We start from the raw sequence: 20,615 nt of genomic DNA, 5'->3' as shown, positions 1-20,615 counted from the left end.
AATCTTGGGAAATAAGTGAGTTTTGTCTTAAAGACTGACTTAATGACACAGTACCATAAGGATCTCAAAGTTTATATTTTTTAAATGTTACATACCAGATTTACTTAGAGTCTGTTAGTATATTCTAGGCCATGTTTCAAATGGGGGGTGGAGTGGCAGTGTGGCACAGAAAGAGAAATGGAGTGGGAATTCGGGGAACGGATTTTTAATGTTGGTCCTATCATTGACTATATTTACTCTTAGGAAGGACATCTTTGGTTTTCAGGCTTAAAGTAGAGAAATAGGTGGGTTTGGACCAGATGATTGTTAAGAGTCCTTCAAGCTCAAAATTGTATAGTTCTAAGTGCTACACCAGAAAATAAGTTTAGAGGTTAGGTAATATTATATATATAATAAAAGTTCATAATTCTAACTGGCAATCCCTTTATTCCTTCAGGTTGAAAGTAGTTACAACTTTACATAAAAGAAATATAAATGACATAGAAACTAAACAGCAAAGACACAAGAACTAAAAAACATTAACCAAAAATTTTTTTTATGGTAAGTACTACCTTTATTTAAAAAAGTTATACATGCTAGAAAAAAGCATAAATGATACATGTAAACAATTGTTTACCAAATACTTATTTTTTTTCCTTGTAAAGGTGCAAATGATCTTTAAATGTAAACACAAAAGTTGCCAAACATTTTTGTAGTGGGGCGGGGGGAGGAGAAGATTATTCCTTTTGGTTGCGGTTAAAGTCTTATTCAAAGATTTTCCTGAAAAATACATTGAAAAAAATTGGTCTATGAACACAATGACAAAATGCTGACCACTGAAATTTGTATCATTTTTTTCCTTAAAAATTTTAACTTTTCACCAGAAAGTGCAATTTGAGAGTAGGAACAGTGGCTTTACAGAATGAGGATAATGATAGTTTGTATAAAAGAACCAAGATTTTATTAATAAAATGCCTCAATTTTACACTCATTAGCGTGTACTATTACATGAACTGAAGAATTCATTCCCTTGGAGGCTGTGATTACAGGTAAGCCTCAGCTTCAGCAGGCCTGAGCGTCAAGTGTAAACTGCATAACAGTATTCACTGCTGGGGAGAGGACGTTTCTCCCTGCTGGTCCTTAGTAGCAGTAAGGAAACAAGAAGGAAGGTTGTTTCAGTCAGCAATATTTCTGAGCAAAAACTTTGTTGCAGAGTAGCACATGATTCTATTGGAGGATTCTCAAGACAGCATATAGGAACTGTAGACTGTTTTTATAGAGGCACCGAGCAGAGCTCTAGAGCTAGCAGAAATTCTAGGAAAATATTATGAAAAACTTTAAATATCGTGGAAAACAAGTTCATATGGAAGGAAACAAGATGCAAACTTGCACTGATGAAAACTTTAGTGTCTGAGTCCCGGTTTTATCTACTTAATATTCCTTTTGAATTGTACTATTTAAGATGAGTGTTTCCTTTTTGTTTTGTTTTTTAGATTTTCAAGTCTTCTGGTGCTTAGTGCAAGCATGACGGCTAAACAACACACCCTGCTTGCCTATCTGTGTCACTGGTGGTCCTTCCGAGTAGTGGAGTCACGTGGATGGAGTGCCTAGAATAACAACTACCTCATGTAGAGCCCTTCCCCCTTTATTAGTATTTTCAAACTTAATATCTTAAAAATAAACTTTTACTGCTTGGAATTTTTATCTTTTTTCTTTTCCTTTTTTTTCCTTTTTTAGTGGGAGAAAGGCTAAATCCAAAGCAAAACAAAACGAAACAACGACAAAAAACCCAACAACAAAAAACCCATGATAAATTAAAACCAAAAATAAATATTCTGCACAGAATTGAAAATTTTTGTGCAAAGGTGGCATCTTGCAGTTGAAGTACTTTCATTGTATTTGTATTTCCATATGTTGAGGCACCGGCAAAGAATAAAATTTGTTCTAATGTCTTCTCGAGCTATACAAAGCTCCAAAGTCAAAGCTCTCCAGAATACAGCGGAGCACGTACACGACTGTCTTCTAGACGTTCACCATATGTGCGATTCACAATGTGTCATTTTAATAACTCCTACACCGCCCCCTAGCCGACGGTAATTCATCCCACCATATAACCTGCAAAGAAAGAAACAAAATCAGATTTCAAAGTGGAAAAAGCACTGTTTCTTCCATAATTTAGATGCTAATGAAACACATGTTTTCTATCATAACTAATGTTTTTAGAGTCACACATCTCTCTTCCAAAGATTAGGAGCTGGAATTGAGCTCTGGCAAGTAGCAGAACTATTTCAGACATTGGGTGAAAAGATCTCATTTCTAGGATACTGTTTCAAGAATAAGAGAGCATTGTATCCACATTTTGCATCACGACTTCAAAACTACACCTAGGGGAGCCTGGGTAGTGCAGTGGTTAAGCATCTGCCTTCGGCTCAGGGCGCGATCCCAGTGTTCTGGGTTCGAGCCCCACATCAGGCTCCTCCATTGGAAGCCTGCTTCTTCCTCTCCCACTCCCCCTGCTTGTGTTCCCTCTCTCGCTGGCTGTCTCTCTCTGTCAAATAAATAAATAAAATCTTAAAAAAAAAAAAACAAAAAACAAAAAACACAAAACTACACCTAAACTGACTTCTAACAATTACACAGAATCATAGTCTACATTTTTGTCTAGTTTTGACCACGGCTATCTTATTTTCCTACTCACGTTTCCCTCTGCCTAAACATTGATAACTTAGTTTTATCCTTTTGTCTTATATGTATTCTTGCAGGACTCCTCCTTTGTGGAACAAATCTGGATGTGAGTAAATAAAGTCAGCCTCTCGTTTCTGACCTGTGAACAACAGCATCTTCAAAGTTAAAGATCTACATGGAAAAGTATATTAGATCCTCTGTCAGCTCTAAGGTAAAACTGGTTCTAAGTTTGGGATATGTAACTACAAAAATTTAGATTGTAATTCTCAACAGATGATCCTTAAGAATTTCATAAATATTATTCGGTCACATATTACTAATTCTATTTAGTGACAGTTACTGAGAAAGAGGTCCTTAGGTAGCATCATGGTGATTAAGTAGCAGAAGTAAATCTGGCGATCTTCCCAGATTCCCACTGAACATAGAAAGTTGAATATGCAAGAAAATATGCCGCAAGTGGGAGGCTCCTCTTCAGGAAATCCTCCCATTGTCTATCTTTCCCTTACCTCTATTAATAGGTTTTGCTAAAATGTTACCTTTGCAGTGAGGCCTTCCTAGGCCACATTTTAAAAAGAAACTCCTCCCGGGACACCCCCAACCCCCTTTGGCTCTTCACCACAGCGCTTCTACCCCCTGACAAGGTACTGTTAGTCTCCTTACGAGAACGTCAGCTCCAGGAGAGCAGGGAATTTTTTGTTCACTGTTGTAGCCCTGAGGTCTGGAACACTCAACCATCTTAATTAACAAGGCTGTGAAAATGTGATGCAGCAGAAGCCGGAAGTGTCCAGTGTCTGACTTTAGTATTGTGATTGACAGAGCTGACGGAGCCACCCAGGTACCCCAGTTTTTGAATTTAATAAAAGCACAAGTCACATGATTTACGTGAATTTATAAGAACCACTTAAGTACTTAGGAAATATTTGTTGAGATTGTTAAGACAAGGATTTAAAAGCAAAGTAAAATTAAACCTATAAATACAGTTTAACATAGTTAAACCTCTTAAATAAGAGGTAGATTCCTTCCTAAAAGTGATGTTAAAATTTAATAGTTTTTTTGTTAGTTTTTTTTTGTTTATTGGGCTTAAACTTACGACCCTAGATCAAGACCTGAGCTGAGACCAAGAATAGGACACTTAACCAACTGAGCCACCTAGGCGCCCTTAGACTTTAAAATAGAATAATAATATATTTAAATAGATTTTAAAAGCTTAAGGAAAACAGTCAGTTTTAAAATGAAATAAACTGTTATTTTTAAAAAAAGTAACAGGTGCCTGGGTGGCTCAGTCGGTTAAGTGTCTGCCTTCGGCTCAGGTCATGACCCTGGACTCCCAGGATCGAGCCCTCCACTGGGCTCCCTGCTCAGCAGGGAGTCTGCTTCTCCCTCTGCCCCCTACCCCACTCGTGTTCTCTCTCTCAAATAAATAAAATTAAAAAAAATTTTTTTTAAAGTAACTGCAATTTATTTTTTCCTGCATATAAAGCTGTCCCCCCAAACCCCCCAAAATTGTGACAGATTAGAAGCAAGAGATCTAAGTTCTAATTCTATCACTAACTTGCTTCATTTTATTTCTCAGAGCCTTACTTACCTCAGCTGAACAAGATGGGGCTAGAGAGGAGATTTTTTTTTTCTGTGTTTTCCATCTCTATTATAAAACTGAACAGTTACCAAAGAGGAGATGTTGTAAAATGTCAGCCGCTTTAGAGCAATGAAGTCACAATAAGCCATCAAATACGGGTAACTTGGAGCTCTCTTACGAGTACTGCAAGAGCACTTCTCAATGTACTGACCATCCCCATTTTGATGGTCACGGGTGACCTTATGCCGTGATTTTCAAGTTAGCAATGAGTGATCTGCAATGTAGCTTAAAGGTTACCTCCATGAGGCACGTATTGCATGGTGCACTGGGTGTTATACACAACTAATGAATCATCGAGCCTTACATCGGAAACCGGGGATGTACTGTATGGTGACTAACATAATATAATAAAAAATCATTAAAAAAAAAAAAAGGTTACCTCCATGTATTGGCATCAGGATCAAAAACTTCAATGGTCTTCAAGTACGTTGTGCCATCGAAGCCTCCTACAGCCATGAGCTGTCCATTCACTACTGCCAGGCCAACCTACAGGACCAAAACACAGTAGCTGCTGAAGAAGCCAGAGAATCCCTGGGAAAATCTGGACTAGTTTCTAGATAAACCTTTTTAATAAAAGATAATTCTTTATGACCTTACATTCTGGTTTACTTGAACACAGAGAAAACAGTAATGACAAAAATATTCTACATTGTGGGAACAACAAAATTATATATTCAGTTAGAATATTAATACAGAGTCAAAAACATAAATTTCTTAAATTTTTGGAAAAGCGTCACTGGGAGTGGGCAAGAACTTCCAAACTGCTCTCCCTTCTTTTGGTATTTGCCTATTCTAACCCACTATCTAAACTGCCACTAAAATTCTGTTTAAAATACAGATCTAATCATGCTGTCACTTTCCTCTAAAAACCTTCTAACGCCTCCCTACCGCCTAAGGGTAAGTTGAAAGTCCCTATTGTGTCATTCGGGCCCTCCAGAAATCCATACTAGCCCATGTTTTAGCCTCACCTCCTTATGTACCTGACGCTGCAAGAATAGTGATTTAACTGCTAGTCCCAGAAAAGACCATGTTTTTCACGCCTCCATACTTAGCACATGTTGTTCCCCGGCTGGTGTTTTCTTTCCCTTTTCTAGAAAATCTTATTTTTCTTTCATGGCCTAGCTTATGTGCGACTTTCTCTGGTAAGTCTCTTCACTGCCCCCAAACACATTAGACATCCTTTCCCATGTTCTCTTATAATGCACATGCTGCAACAAGATTTTTTTTTTTAATGGTTAGCTGTAAACATTTCCATTTCCTTCACTAACTTGGGAGCTCCTGTGGAGTTGTACTTACTCTTGCTTTCCTAGCACAGAGTAAGCACTTAATAAATATTTGCTAAATAATCAGAATGTAGCAGTGAAAACTGGAATGTGATCTAGAAGCTGTTTATTACTCACCAGTAATAAAGAATCATAGATATGGGAATGTTTTGACTTGCTGATGCCTCCCAGCGACATTTGTGCAAACCAGAATTCACTCCCTTTTATCCTTAGATTATGGAGTCTTAGCTACTGCTGCATCCTCCCACTTGTTGTCCTACATCGATGCACTCCTAACACCATCAGTGGCTTATGGGTTACATTTCACTCTGAACCAAATGTCCTAGCATGGATGCATGCTAAACTCCACCCTGGAAGTCTCTTGTAGTCACATGTCATCCATGGTCTAGAACATGACATAAGTCAGCCTGACCAGGTCTAGACTACTCAAACCAGTTTGTGGAGACTGGTGGTGGGGCCAGATGTGTTTCTGCCTAAACATTTGTACTGGTGTGCCGACTACTTAGAATATTACCTAGGAACATTCATTAGGAAAATTTAGCTCTAATTGAGAGGGATGAATATGGGTGAAGTTAGATAAGGGAGTGGATGAGAGGGTAATGTCTTTCAGGGAAACAACTGATGAGAGATAAATCACAAAAATAATTCTATTATTAAGGATATGACTGACTATAAGATATTTAACTACTTGAGATAACAGCAATTACAAGAAATTAATTTTTTTCCAGTACAAAAGTAGCAGGGGTTGTTTTGCCTAAACAGTGCACCTCCTTACTGTGCCAGTATTTTACAGATCAGAGCTCTCCTGCACAGCCCTGTCTTGGTGCTTTTTCCCAAAGTTTTCAGTAGCTGGGCACTTACTCCGCTACGACGGGATGTCATAGCCACCACCGGAGACCACTGGTTAGTTCTGGGGTTGTATCTCTCAGCACTGCTAAGCTCTGTAGTGTCATCTCTACCTCCTACGGCATAGATCATGTCCTGATACACTGCACAGCCTAGGTGTTTCCTCCGGGTCCCCATAGGAGCTATGGTGTGCCATCTGTTTTCCTGAGGATTGTAGCGCTCCACTGCAGGGGGAAAAAAACAGTAAGTGACTATTCAACCACTTCTTCTTACCTCTAGTTTTTCCTCGTATCCATTAAAACTTTGTGATAACACATATTTTCACTACACAATCTGTTTTTGCTTCTGAGAAGGACTTGTATACATTTGGGCAAAACCACTATAATCTCATCAGGGCCTACGGTACGGTGGAAAGGCCACATGCTGGAGTTAAGGTACCTTAGTTCTAGTTCTGACTATATGACTTGTGGCCTTACCTTTATTTTTTTTAAATAAAGATTTTATTTATTTATTTGACAGAGAGAGCACAAGTAGGGGGAGCAGCAGAGGGAGAGGGAGAAGGCTCCTTGCTGAGCAGGGAGCCCGATGTGGGGCTCGATCCCAGGACCCTGGGATCATAACTTGAGCCAAAGACAGATGCTTAACTGACTGAGCCAGCCAGGTGCCCTATAGGATCTGTAGGCACCATTCCATACGAGTAACTGATTGTTACAATCAGACAACTTCCGTACTCTTGTATTCCCTTTGCCTGTATTCCTACTGCATTCTACGCAGAAGACAAGATATGTGACTGTGAATCTGATGCAGAGGCCACACTAACAATGTCCTTAGGCAGAAACATCCAGTATCTCCCAACAGAAAGGACTAACACATAAACCAGCGTATAGCTGTGACTTTTTATTTATTCTTAGATTACAATATAGGTTTTGTCTTTTTTTTGGTTTTGGTTTTTTTAAGGAGAGATGGTTGGGGTGAGGCAGAGAAATAATCGTATTAGGAAAATAGTTCTTTTATTCATCATAAATTCCTAGAATCTTATAAAGAGGAGGGAGAAGTATTTTGGAAAGACGCTAGAAGAATATGGCTGTAGAGGGAGCTGAGGAGGAACTGGGAGTTGTACTCTCCTAAGGGGAAAATAATTTCCAATTATTTAGATTATTACAAATAACTATATTATTTACATAAATATTATATAAATTATTTTAATTTTACAATTTATATTTATGATTTAAAATTATAGGATAATAATATAAAATTGAAAGTATAATTTTTATACTTTTCTGTAGGGGGACTCTCTTGAGGAATGTGCTGCTTTGGGGGAACCAGACTGACCTTGGAAGGGACTAACCTGTGTTGAGTGGAGATGTCCCATCAGAGCCACCCACAGCATATAAGAACCCTCCTAACACAGCCACGGCCACGCCTAGTCTTCTGGTGCTCATAGAAGCCACCCGAGTCCATTTGTTTTCCTTTGGATCATACCTGCGGTGAAAGAGAAACCAAAGACTGCATGCCTGTTTTTATGAAGTGAGGCCTTTTTCATAAGGTGTGAAATCATGCTAAAGATATGTTAGATACGTACACTTGCTATGGTCAAAATGTACAGTGAGAATCTAACATATTTTACTTAGTTACTAGGAAAAAAAGTGTTAGAATTTGTGCCCGTGTCAGTTATTAAGCTGTTTTCTATACTCTGACTTGTGATGCTGGGGCTGGAACTCTGAAAACAAAATTTCTCCTTTGCCAAGCTGGCTCTCTGTCAGATTCTGCCAAGAGGAAGGATTAGCTGCTGGGGAGCTAATCCTAAGTCCAGGGGAGAAGGGACAGACTCGTTTCGTTTGCTTGCCAATCCTGTTAGTGTCGTCTCAGCAATGGCCCTTTCACTCTGACCAGTTCAGTTCCTAGACTTTTTCTGGCACATCCAAAACTAGCCTTGTTGTGCTTCTTGGAGGTCTTAGTCACGGCTCTGTGAGGCACCTCCTCTGAGCTCCTGAGGTAAGAGTACCAGGGCTCCAATTATCCGCAGCTGTATAAATCACCCCAAAACTCAGTGACTTAAGATGATTTTACTAACTTTCCTGTTTCCATGGGTCAGGAATTTGGGAAGGGCCTCACATAGAAGTTCTGGCTCAGTGTCTCAGGTGGTTGCTATCAAATTGTGGCTGGGGCTGGAAGAGCAGAGCGCTAAAGCAACGGGCTGCTGGCTGGGCATCTCTCCAAGTAGCCTCAGGGTCTCTCTGTGCAGACCTCTCAGCATGGCAACCTCGGACAGTTCAAGGCTTCAAAGGTGCCCCAAGAGATCCAAGAAAAAGATGTATCTTTTACGACCTAGCCTCAAAAGTCACATACATAGGGCCACTTTGGCTGTTCTTGTAAGGCAGCCCAGAATCAAGAGGAGAAAATGTAAACCCCACATTTCAATAAGAAGAGTGTCAAAGACAAACGATACCGAGTGTGTGAAATGACAGGTACTGTTATCACCTTTGGAAACTACAATCCTCTAAAATGAGCCAGGAAGAGGACCCTTCATGGAGGTATGTCACAGCTGTTCAGAGCACCGCCCCTCAGGTGCTGGTGGTTCAAGCTCTGTGGGATCTCTACTCGAGGCTTCTAGGCTCCCATAAATCTGATCTCTGTGCTCCTAGATCTGGGTTCCTACAGTGACTTCAGTGTCCTCTTTTCATTTTTTTCAGCCCTTCAATAGCTGCTAGCCAATTTTTGAATATTAAATTCTCTCTACTAAAATAACTGGTGTGGCTTCTGTTTTCTTTACTGAGTCCTGATTGATAAATTACTAGTGTTCAGAAATAGGACAAAAATCACTTGGAATAGTGCTGGCATTTTATTGCCTGGGTGGGAAATTCTGTTAGTCTATTAAATGCTGTCAGAAAACTCTGTCAATATTGCAGGAAATATAAAATAAATGATACCTTGCTCTTAAGAAGCAAGTGAGGTAGATGGAGCATGTTCTTAAGGAAAAACCTCCAAACAGATTCTGAGAATGTGGTAAATAATACAGATGAAAGCAGCATAAATATAAATACTGGAGAATGGAGGCCCTGGAGAAAGGTTGTGGTTAGTCAGTGTTGGTTTCCTGAGATTCATGCATTTTTTTTTTTTAAGATTTTATTTCTTTATTTGAGAGAGAGAGAAAGAGTGCACACAAGCAGGGGGAAGGGGAGGGGCAGAGGGAGAGGGAAAAGCAGGCTCTCTGCTGAGCAGGGAGCCTGATGTGGGGCTTGATCCCAGGACCTGGGGATCATGACCTAAGCCGAAGGCAGATGCTTAACTGACTGAGCCACCCAGGTGCCCTGGTAAATGCACTTTGAATAAAATTTATCTTTCATCCCTTTTGGAAAATTCTCAGCCAAAAATTCTATTTGCAAATACTGCTTCTGCTCTTATCTCACTCTACTTTCCTTCTGGGATTCCAATTATATGTATGTTGGACTGTTTGTGTCCCATGAGTCTCTTACAGTCTGTTCTTTCCATTCTGTTTTCTCTGTTCTCCCTCTGTTTGGATAGTTTCTATTAATCTCTTTGAGTTCATTAACTCAGTCTTCGGTTGTGTCTGGGCTACTTTTACTGTGTCTAGTTAATCTCATTTCAATGAGTTCTTAATTTTAGATATTATATTTTTCAGTTGTAGAATGTACATCTTAGTTTTCGATTCCAATTCTATATTAAAATTCTCCAACCTTTTATTCATTTTTAATCTTTTCCTCTATTTTATTTAATGTATTCATTATACTTAAAGTTTTTTTCTGTTAGCTCTAAATGTAGATCATTTATTATTTTCTTTATTTTTTTAAATGACTTATTTATTTGAGGGAGAGGGAGTGAGCATATGCAAGTCGCGGGGAGGGGGGAAGGAGAGGGAAAGGGGGAAAATCTCAAGCTGATTTCTTTCTGAGCATGGAGCCCTACACAGGGCTCGATCTCACCACCCTGAGATTGTGACCTGGGCTAAAATTGAGTCCAACACTTTACCGACTGAGCCACCCAGGCACCCCTAAATGTAGATCATTTATAAGTCTGCTTCTATTGTCTATTTTTTCTCTCAGCTACTGGCCACATTTTTTTTTCTTCAGACGTTTCACAATTTTTCATTTTAGCTGGACATTATTATAAAGGAATGGAATCCTAGAAATTGAAGTTGATATTATCTCCTCATTTCTGCACCACCCCTGCAGCCACCCCTCCTGGCCGCCAGTGGTGGATTCACTCTTTCCTGTATTAGGCAGGGAGGGTAAAATGTTGATCACCTCAGTCCAATCAGGAATTTTTTGTTAGAATCAGTCCACCTCAATTTTCAAATGTCTCAAGGATGAGAGCTACCCTGTCTTTGTCGCAGGCCCCTCCCTACAGCAGGACTTTATCTTCTAAGCACTGTCAGTTTGCATGAGATTTCACTCACCCTAGTTCCCTAGTCTCTTGAGCTACCCCAGCACTCAGCAAACATCTCATGGAGAAACACAGCAGCATGTTTGGAATTGTTCTAGATTCCAATCTGTCAATGCCAACCTGCATGACTGTTAAAAGTTCTACTGGTTTACCTCTCCTCCAGGAGAATCCCTTTGCCTAAGTCAAGTCCAATATTCAAGCCTTCAGACTTGACAAATATCCCCAGGGAAGAAAACACCTGAGATCTCAGCTCACAAAAATGGGCTCTTTCTTCAATGGAATTTTAGTTTATCTAGTCCTTGTTACTTCCACATGTTTCTGATGTTTTAAAAAATATCTTTGTACTCTCAGTTTTTCCTAGTTGTTGCAGTGGGAGTGATGGCTGGCACTACTTACTGCATTCTACTTGGAAGCAGAAGTCTTTGCATAATTTTTTTAAACTGTAAAATAAAACATTGATTCAGAAAGCCACACAAAACAAATGTGTAGTTTAATGAGTTTTTATAAGGAAAGCCCATCACCCAGGCCAAGAAAAATAACTTTGCCTGCCACACTGGAAGCCCTCCCATGTGTCCCTTTCTAAACTCAATGCTTTCTTCCCCACAGGGTAACCATTATCCTAATTTTTACAGTAATCGCCTCCTTGGGTTTTTTTAATAGTTTTTCCCACCCAAGGGTGCATCCCTTACTTTTGTTCACTATAATTTTTTTAAAGTCTCTTTTTATCTACAGGTTTTTTTTCCTCCACCTCCCCTTTCCCCCATACCCCCACAATTCATCTTTTAGAACGTGGGGCATTTGACCTGCAATTTCCCCCAAAACATGGATTTGATTGACTAGACACTCATAGTGTAGTTCAACACACTGGTCTGTCCTTTGTACATTCCACAAATTGGCAGCTGGATCCAGAAGTTTGATTAGACCACGTTTAGTCCCTTTGGCAAAATTACAGAAGGTGATATGTTAGCAGCTGCTAATTATTAATGCCTAGGTCCATTTATTTACTGAGTGTTACAAAACGATTATATCCAATCTTTTATTTTCTTCTGTTCGGATATTTTTATAAAGAAACAATCCTCGGGGTGCCTGGGTGGCTCAGTTGGTTGAGTGGCTGGCTCTTGATTTTGGCTCAGATCATGATCTCAGCATCCTGGGACTGAGCCCTGCATTGGGCTCTGTGCTCAGTGGGGAGTCTGATTCAGGATTCTCTCTCTCCCTCTGCACCCCTCCCCTCTTGCTCTCTAAAATAAATAAATAAATCTTAAAAAAAAAAAAAAGAAACAATCCTCTTATTGACTGTTTTGTACCCAATTCACATGTGATACAGTTCATACAAGAAAGGTTGGGTATATGTGTGCTGCTTTCACTTTATTTACTAGTACTCAAGATGATAAATTCATTCCCTGTGATCTTCTGAAGGCAACTAAATAGGTTTTTTTTTTTTTAATGGCAATAGGAACTCATAGATTTAAATATATTTATTGGACTTTAATCAGTCACAATTATTTTCTCTCAAGTTAAAACTGTCCCACCTTTTGTCAAGTGTGAACATCTTCAAGTTTTCTCTTGGGTCTTTTTGACATCTCCTAGTCTTTGATAGGTTGTTTGCTATCTGGTATGTCAAACTAGCCCAGGCTTATCTGTACATTTCCTGTCCTAAATCTGGAATCAGACATTTCTCCAAGAAGCCCTCATTTCTTTTAGGGAAATGGAACTCCAAGACACTATCTAGGAATAGAGCTGTTCACTGCCACTAGTTGGTCATTATTTCTAGGCCTCTTTAGTTGACAGAACTAGAATATAATTTTATTTTTAATAAGGAACTTAATTAAAATTGAAATTCAGGACTACAAGGTCTTTTACTTAACTTTTTCTATTTTACGTTTATATTCTTCCATATCAAGAACCCTACTTTTCAAGAACACAGTAGATGATAGAATTAGAATAACCCGCACCCATTTCTTTTATTCCACATTATACACGTAGCAGTCTTAGATTAGCAATACTATCACTTCACTATCCCTGAGAACAATTAAAATTCTTTTTGCATATCTCTTCCCATTCTCCTCCCACTTTTGAAGATATTTGTGCCACATTTGCACCGACTGAGCATATAGCCAGTGCATGCTATTTTAACCCCTATTTACTCAGAGCTCTCTGAGTCACTGTATGTTTCATGTTCACCCTCCATCAATGTCTCTTTAGTAATTTTGTCTGAAGCTTGTTCTGTACATTACTCAGTAAGGACTCATGGGAACAATATTTTGATTTCTTACGTGTTAACAGTTTGTGCCCTTCATACTTCAAAGTCATTTTCTCTAGTTATAGAATCCTTAGCTTACATTTTCTTTGAGTGTCTTAAATGTTATTCTGTTTTCCTCTAGCACAAAATATTGCTTTCAAAAAGTATGATAGTAATATAAATTTATTTCCTGTATAAATAACATGTACTTTTTTGTTGATTGACTAAAGAATTTGTTTCCTTTATCTTCAAGGTCCAGTAATTTTATTAGAATATATCTTGGTGTTGATTGTTCCAGGTCAGTATTCAGAGGATATAGGGTATTCTTTCAATAAACAATTACATTTTTTTTTTTTTACTAGAACAGGAAAATAATTTTGAGTTATAGTTATTAGCATTTGTTCCATTCCTTTGCTTTGGTTTGCTTTGTCATAGACTCCTATTATCTGTATATTGGATTTTTACCTATCTTCAATATTTGTTGCTATCTCACGTATCCTTTTTTTTCTTTTTTTTGACTTTAAAACATTTCCTCTATCACCTTCTATTTGTCTTCTGGCATTATCTGTTTTGTTTACTTGTTCTAGCTTAATCATTCTGAAGGGATTTCTCCTCTTATTTCTAATATTTTTCTGAGTTTTGTCATCTCATATCTGGGTTTTTCAAATTCTGACTTACATAGTGTTTTCATGTCTTATATCATTTTCCTAATGTCTTTTATTACATTGTGAAATAGCTGATTACAGTCTTGATCTATTCTGTGGGTATGTCTTTCTGCTGTGCTTTTATTATCTATAGAGGTGTTATTCTGCTGCTTATTTTCTCTTCATCTATTAACTTTGTATTGGATTTAACCTCAATACTTTGCTGTTGTTCATTTTTACATGAAATGAGTTTTCCTGAGGAGTGGTTCATGGTAATTTTCTAACTTCATGGAACTCTTTCTAGTTTTTTCATATAGTGTTAAAAAAAGTATAGTGGTTTGCCTCCCGAGATTTATTGGCTTTATTCGCTGGTCCTCCTTTTTATCTTGGCCTTCTCTTGCTCAATTTTGATCCTGCACCCAGAAGTGTGGGCCCTGTTCTGCAAGGTCATACTGCCGGTCAGTTTTGAGGGTTATTAGGGACTAGATGGCTCTAGCCCAGCTGGTTTGCAACTATGGTGGCTTTGCACCACTTCTCTCTCCACCCTGGGATATTTGGCAACGTCTAGAGACTTTTAGTGTCACAACCAGGTGTGTGCTACTGGCAATTAGTGGATAGAGGCCAAGGATGCTGCTAAACATCTGACAATGCACAGGACAGCCCCCACAACAAAGAATTATCTCGCCCAAAATGACAATAGTGCTGAGGTTGAGCAATCCTCTTCTAAGTCCTTCAGATCTTATTACACAGGTCCCTTGCACTTCTATATTGGGATTGAGCAAAACCCTTCTTAGTTTCAGCTGTTGGTCATAAATTTTCCCTTCACTCTTTCTAGTAAATATATATTGTCTATTTTGGGGTTCTTCTGTTCTTAGATCTGCCATACTTCCGATTGCTTCTCTGTATTTTCTCCTGCATAGACAATGATACAATGCAGGTCTTGTGGCTTTTGGTACTTTGCCTTTGCCCACTGATGTTTTGGTGTTTATGGGAATACCCTCTCCCCTAGTTATATTTTAAATGTTGTCCATAGTTTTTTTTTTTTTTTTAAGTTGTGGTAAAATTTACCACCAATTTACATTAAATTTACCACTGTAACCATTTTTAAGTGTATAGTTCAGTAGTGTTAGGTACATTCACACTGTCATCCAACCAAGTTCCATAACTTGTCCATAAGTTTTTAGCTTTGCTATCTATTGCTCTGTTTTTATGTGGGGATTTGGAGAGATTAAAGAATTATGCTGTTGTTGCTATCTTCCCAGGATCCTCTTGCATAGAGTTTTGAAAGTGGAGAAATAGTCTCTTAACAGAAAAATAAAAAGAAATAGCTTTCGAGAGTTACCTGCAACTTTACCTCTATTTAAGACGGTTAAACTCTTTAATTTAAACATGGTAACCCAACTAGTAAATGCTATTTGAAAAATTCTTAAGAGTCATGAAGCATTTCTTTTTTTTTTTTTTTTTTTTTTTAAAGATTTTTATTTATTTATTTGACAGAGATAGAGACAGCCAGCGAGAGAGAACACAAGTAGGGGGAGTGGGAGAGGAAGAAGCAGGCTCATAGAGGAGGAGCCTGACGTGGGGCTCGATCCCGGAACGCCGGGATCACGCCCTGAGCCGAAGGCAGACGCTTTAACCGCTGTGCCACCCAGGCGCCCCATGAAGCATTTCTTTTTAAGAAGTGAGGATGAAATGCAGAATGTTCTTGCTAGTAATCATTAACACGAGACTCCAAAATCTAATCTTTAGGACAGAATGACAAAAAACTGATGGAGCAAGAAATTAAGAATAGAATCTATTTCACTAAAATTAACTGACTTGTAAAAGTATAAATTAAACTTCCACAGCCAACCCAGATTTCCCTAAGTACGCTTCAAGAATTAATGAGAATCCATATACAAAATATTTTGGGGTATTTATAAGATGTGCTAGACAAAGTATTATTACTTTGATCATCTTTTTTGGAGGAAGTCTCGGCAGTCATACATTAAGTACACTCCAAGTACTAGGGGAAAAAATCAGAACAGATTTCAGAAGTGGTATACTTAATATCATATATGGAATATAATTTAGAATATGATTAAAACTCTTCAGTTAGGCTCCATCAGTAAAACAAATAGTTTGAAAAATCAGGTTATATCTTTCATCCTCTTAGACCCTTAAGATCATCTGAAAACTTTTCCCCTAAAGCCCATGGGATATTCACTTAACTGTTTCCTTTAAAGAGACCTTTATATTCTTTTATTTTGTTTATTTATTTATTAGTTTCAGAGGTAGAATTTAGTGATTCATCAGTTGCATATAACACCTAGCGCTCATTACATCAAGTGTCCTCCTTAATGCCCATCTCCCAGTTACCTTATCCCCCTACCCACCTCCCCTCCAGCAACCCTCAGTTTGTTTCCTATAGTTAAGAGTCTCTTATGGTTTGTCTCCCTCTCTGACTTCCTCTTGTTTTATTTTTCCCTCCCTTCCCCTATGATCCTCTGTTTTGTTTCTTTAATTCCACATATGAGTGAAATCATATCAAAATCATATGATAATTGTCTTTCTCTGATTGACTTATTTCGCTTAGCATTATACCCTCTAGTTCCATTCACATTGTTGCAAATGGTAAGATTTCGTTGTTGTTTTTTTTTTTTTTTTTGATGGCTGAGTAATAGTCCATTATACATATATACCACATTTTCTTTATCCATTCATCTGCTGATGGGACATCTGAGCTCTTTCCATATTTTGGCTATTGTGGACATTGCTGCTATAAACATTGGCGTACAGATGCCCCTTTAGATCACTATGTTTGCATAGTAAACACCCTTTATATTCTTTTAAAAAATTGAAAATGACTTAAAAAAAATCACCTCTCAACAATGTTGAGGCAGGACACGCCATCCTGGCCACCCACAGCATAGAGAAAGCCTCCGAGCACTGCCACACCAACACTTGTCCTGCAGGTGCTTGTAGGAGCCACATCACTGCTCCATTGGTTTGTTTTAGGGTCATACCTACAGAGAACACAATAAGAGCAGAGTTTGTATTATACAAAGAAATTCTGGCTATATTTATATACTCTATATTCTTTCCTCTAACTATGGGCTGATTAATAACTAAAGCATATGAAAAGCTAACTTAGGTTTTATTTTTTAAACTTAATTTTTACTTATACAAGTTACATATGAATATATTTTCTTTAAAACTTTTTTTCAGAATGCTATAGAGAAATCTAAATTTTCCTTTGAGTTCCACCAATTTCTGGTCTCTTCCCATTGTGACTTGGTGTATGTCCTTCAAGACTTTTTAGTAAAATACTTTTAAATAGGTATATTTATAACCAAGTATGTCTTCTTTACATAAATACCACATGGTAAGCATAGCTTTTTCACTCAACATACTTCTGAAATTTATCCATGCTAATAGATAATGCTCTAGATTTTTCCAGGATTTCATTATTGTGTGTGCCATTACATATTCCTATTGATGTATCTTTACATGTGCCTGACATTTTGCTATTAAAAACAGTGATTACCCTTGTATATTTCTCCTTGTGCAAACAGAGGATGACAAGTAGAATCATGGGGCACAGAGTAGAGTCATTTTCAATTTTAAAAAAATACTATAAAAAAACTATCAAATTGCTCTTTGTGTAATTATATCAATTTTATTTGTTTTCAATTTCATTAGCTTTTTCTTTTTCTTTTCTATTTAATTTCTTTCTATTTTCTTGGGTTTTGTTGCTCTTTTTATAACTTCATGATTTAAAAGCATGATTTATTTTCTCCTCTTTCTTGTTTTCAAATGAATGCATATTAAGTTAAAATGCACTATAAATTTGCCTCTGAATACTACCTTAGTTGCATTCCACACATTTTGATATATTTGGGCTTGTTATTAAGTTGTAAATATTTAATCATTTCCCATTCTTATTTCTTTTTCTCAATTTATTATTATTTTTTTATATTTTCAATTTTTTTAAAGTAGGCTCTATGCCCAATGTGGGGCTTGAACTCACAACCCTGAGATCAAGAGTTGCATGCTCTACCAACTGAGCCACCCACAGGCTCCTCTAACTCAATTTATTTTTAAGTGTGCTTTTTTTTTTTTAAACTTCTATGGAGCTGATCCTCCTGTTTTATTTTTCAGCTATACAATCTATACCTCTAGATCTTTCTATGCTGCAGGATGTCACAGACATGTTTAAGAAGTACCCAGAATCTCTGTAAATCAACACGGTTGAATGAAAAAGGGTATATGAAAGCAAGAAACCAGAACAATTATCATAGGATTCCAATGTGCCAGACATTGTGATAGATATGGGAAAAGACATTTTAACAATGATAGCCAATCAGATATGTACAAGTATGTTCAAAATACTTACGAAAAGGCAGAGAAACTAATTGTGTGGTGTCAGAGAAGGCTTTGTATAGGAAATAACATTTAAGTCTTAAAGAGACTTAAGGGGAGAACTTAAGTCCAGGGGAGAACAGCATGCATATGGGTAGGCAAAGAGGAATAAAAGAGTTAAGTGCGTCCGAGGAACTACAGGCAATTTGGTGGATCTGGCATAGCATTAGGGAACAGTAGTGTGACTGGGAGAGACAGATTGCAAAAACAGGTCAGGTGGAGGTTACATTACGAAGGACTTATATGTCACGCTAAGGGGTCAAGGCTGCCGACTAGTGCCACAGATGCAACACTAAAGCAGCAAATCATATTTGTTTCCTAGTTAACATCTCAAATGGAAAAAAAATTCAAATTGACCTTACTTACCTTTCAACACTATTGAGGTAAGAGGATCCATCATGGCCTCCTACTGCATATAGCAAGTCATCAAGAACACTGACCCCAACTCCACATCGCCTTTTGCTCATTGAAGCTACCATTCGCCATTCATTGGTCTGGGGATCATATCGTTCAACACTAGAAATGGCATCTCCACTGCACCAGCCACCGACTGGGGAAGTAATAGAAATGGTCAGGAGAATACCTATCCTAATGCACAGAATGTATCACTCACTGCAAAACTTTAAATTGTGACCTAATGCTTGGACTTACCAAGTATCTCCAGAAGCCGGTCAAAACATAAGTTATGACTTAACTTATTCCACTGGGGTTGTTACAATCTTTAATTTTCTAAATAAGTTAGTACTAGGTCCATTTTACAGTGGAGGGCAAGGACACTAATTTAAATCAGATTGAGAAGTAATGTGGCATTTAATGGATAGAGCACTGAATTTAGGTAGAAAACAGGTTTGACTGTTACCTCTACTAAGCAATATGATCTTGGGAATATCTTGTAAACTACCTTATTTGTAAAATAAGGAATAAAAAATTAAAAGTGAAATAATATATACATGAAACTGCTTTCTAAAGAATTTAACACCACATAAATGTAATTTGTTATTGAAAACCTAAAGAACTAAAACCCCACAAAAAATACCAAGCGTTGGTGATGTGGAGAAAACAGAATCTACTAGTGGAAATGCAAACTGTTGCAGACACTCTGGAAAACAGTATGGAGGTTCCTTAAAAAATTAAAAATAGAACTACCATACAATCTAGCAATCCCACTTCTGGATATTTATCCAAAGCAAATGAAAACACCAATTCAAAGAGATATATAAACCCCTGTGTTCAATGTAGCATTATTTACAATGGCCAAGATATGAAAGTAACCTAAGTGTCTACTGATAAACGAATGGATATGTACCACATATACACAACTGAATATTACTCAGCCATAAAAAAGAAGGAAATCTTGCCATTTGCAACAACATAGTTGGATCTAGAGGGATCCAACTAAGTGAAATAAGTCAGACACAGAAAGACAAATAGAATACAATTTCACTTATGTGGAATCTAAAAAACAAAACAAAACAGAAACAAAGTCACAGATATAGGAAACAAACTGTTGGTTACCAGAGTGGGGAAGGCTTCTGGGGTGGCCAAAATAGGTAAAGGGGATTAAGAGGTATAAACTTCCAATATAAAATAAATTAGTCATGGGGATATAAATGTGTAGCATAGGAAAGACAGTCAATAATATTGTAATAACTGTGTGGTGACACATGGTAACAAGGATCATTTTGTAATGTATAAAAATATCAAACTGCTATGATGTATACCTGAAACTAATAAGATATTATACGTTAATTATACTTAAAAAAAACTATAAATCAGAAGCCTAGGTTTGTTTTTATTCTAGTAGGGAAGTGATTTTGACTCATCTATTCATGTTCTCTTAATAGGTCTTCTTGTGACTAAAAATAATACAAAAATTCTTATGATATATACTACAAAATACTGTATAATCTTCATTCTGTACTGAATTCTACACTGTCCAACATGACATTTAAGGTCAGAAAACTCTTTGAAAAAACTACATTTTTCATAACCAGAATGACAGGTTCAAACTGAGTTCCACGGAGCTTCTTAGAGTACTATCTGAAAAAAAAGTGTGTTTATAGCAGATACATTTAATTTGTTATTCTTCCAAATCATCTCTATTCCAATCCAAAATAAGAGCTACATTCTGGAGCTTAAAAAGTTAAGTAAGGATACTTTAATCTCAAAGCATTTGAAAAATAATGGTTTCTAGGGGATCTCAGTAACTTCCTAAGCCAGACTAAAATGGGAATAATGTTTCTAATCTTATTCTAGATGGATGTGAAAACTCGCTTCTTTATTTCAAATCTCAATGTGCTGTATACATTTTATTTTTTATGGTTTCATTTAAATCAGAATATTCAAATAATACAAAATCACAGTAGGGTGGGGATGGGCTAATGGATGAAGGGTATTAAGGAGGGCACTTGTGATGAGCACTGGGTGTTGTATGTAAGTGATGCAATCACTGAATTCTACTCTAGAAACCAATATTGCAGTTCATGTTAACTAAT

The 20,615-nt window shown here is 37.4% G+C and overlaps 1 protein-coding gene across 1 annotated transcript in view; it reads right to left on the bottom strand.

Moving 5' to 3' along the window:
- Positions 1-529: 529 nt before the first annotated feature.
- KLHL20 (kelch like family member 20) overlaps positions 530-20,615 on the bottom strand; it is a 60,682-nt gene continuing 40,596 nt past the window's right edge. Inside the window, exons 7-12 of the mRNA XM_008696455.2 lie at positions 18,487-18,670; positions 16,581-16,724; positions 7,778-7,911; positions 6,445-6,653; positions 4,680-4,786; positions 530-2,094 (exon numbers count right to left, since the gene is read on the bottom strand). Coding sequence (XP_008694677.1) covers positions 2,010-2,094; positions 4,680-4,786; positions 6,445-6,653; positions 7,778-7,911; positions 16,581-16,724; positions 18,487-18,670 — 863 coding nt within the window. The 3' untranslated portion in view covers positions 530-2,009. The remainder of the gene's footprint in view (positions 2,095-4,679; positions 4,787-6,444; positions 6,654-7,777; positions 7,912-16,580; positions 16,725-18,486; positions 18,671-20,615) is intronic.

This window comes from Ursus maritimus, unplaced genomic scaffold (assembly GCF_017311325.1).
Source record: "Ursus maritimus isolate PB19 unplaced genomic scaffold, ASM1731132v1 scaffold_2, whole genome shotgun sequence".
NCBI lineage: Eukaryota > Metazoa > Chordata > Mammalia > Carnivora > Ursidae > Ursus > Ursus maritimus.
This window is presented reverse-complemented; position numbering and strand designations above follow the sequence as displayed.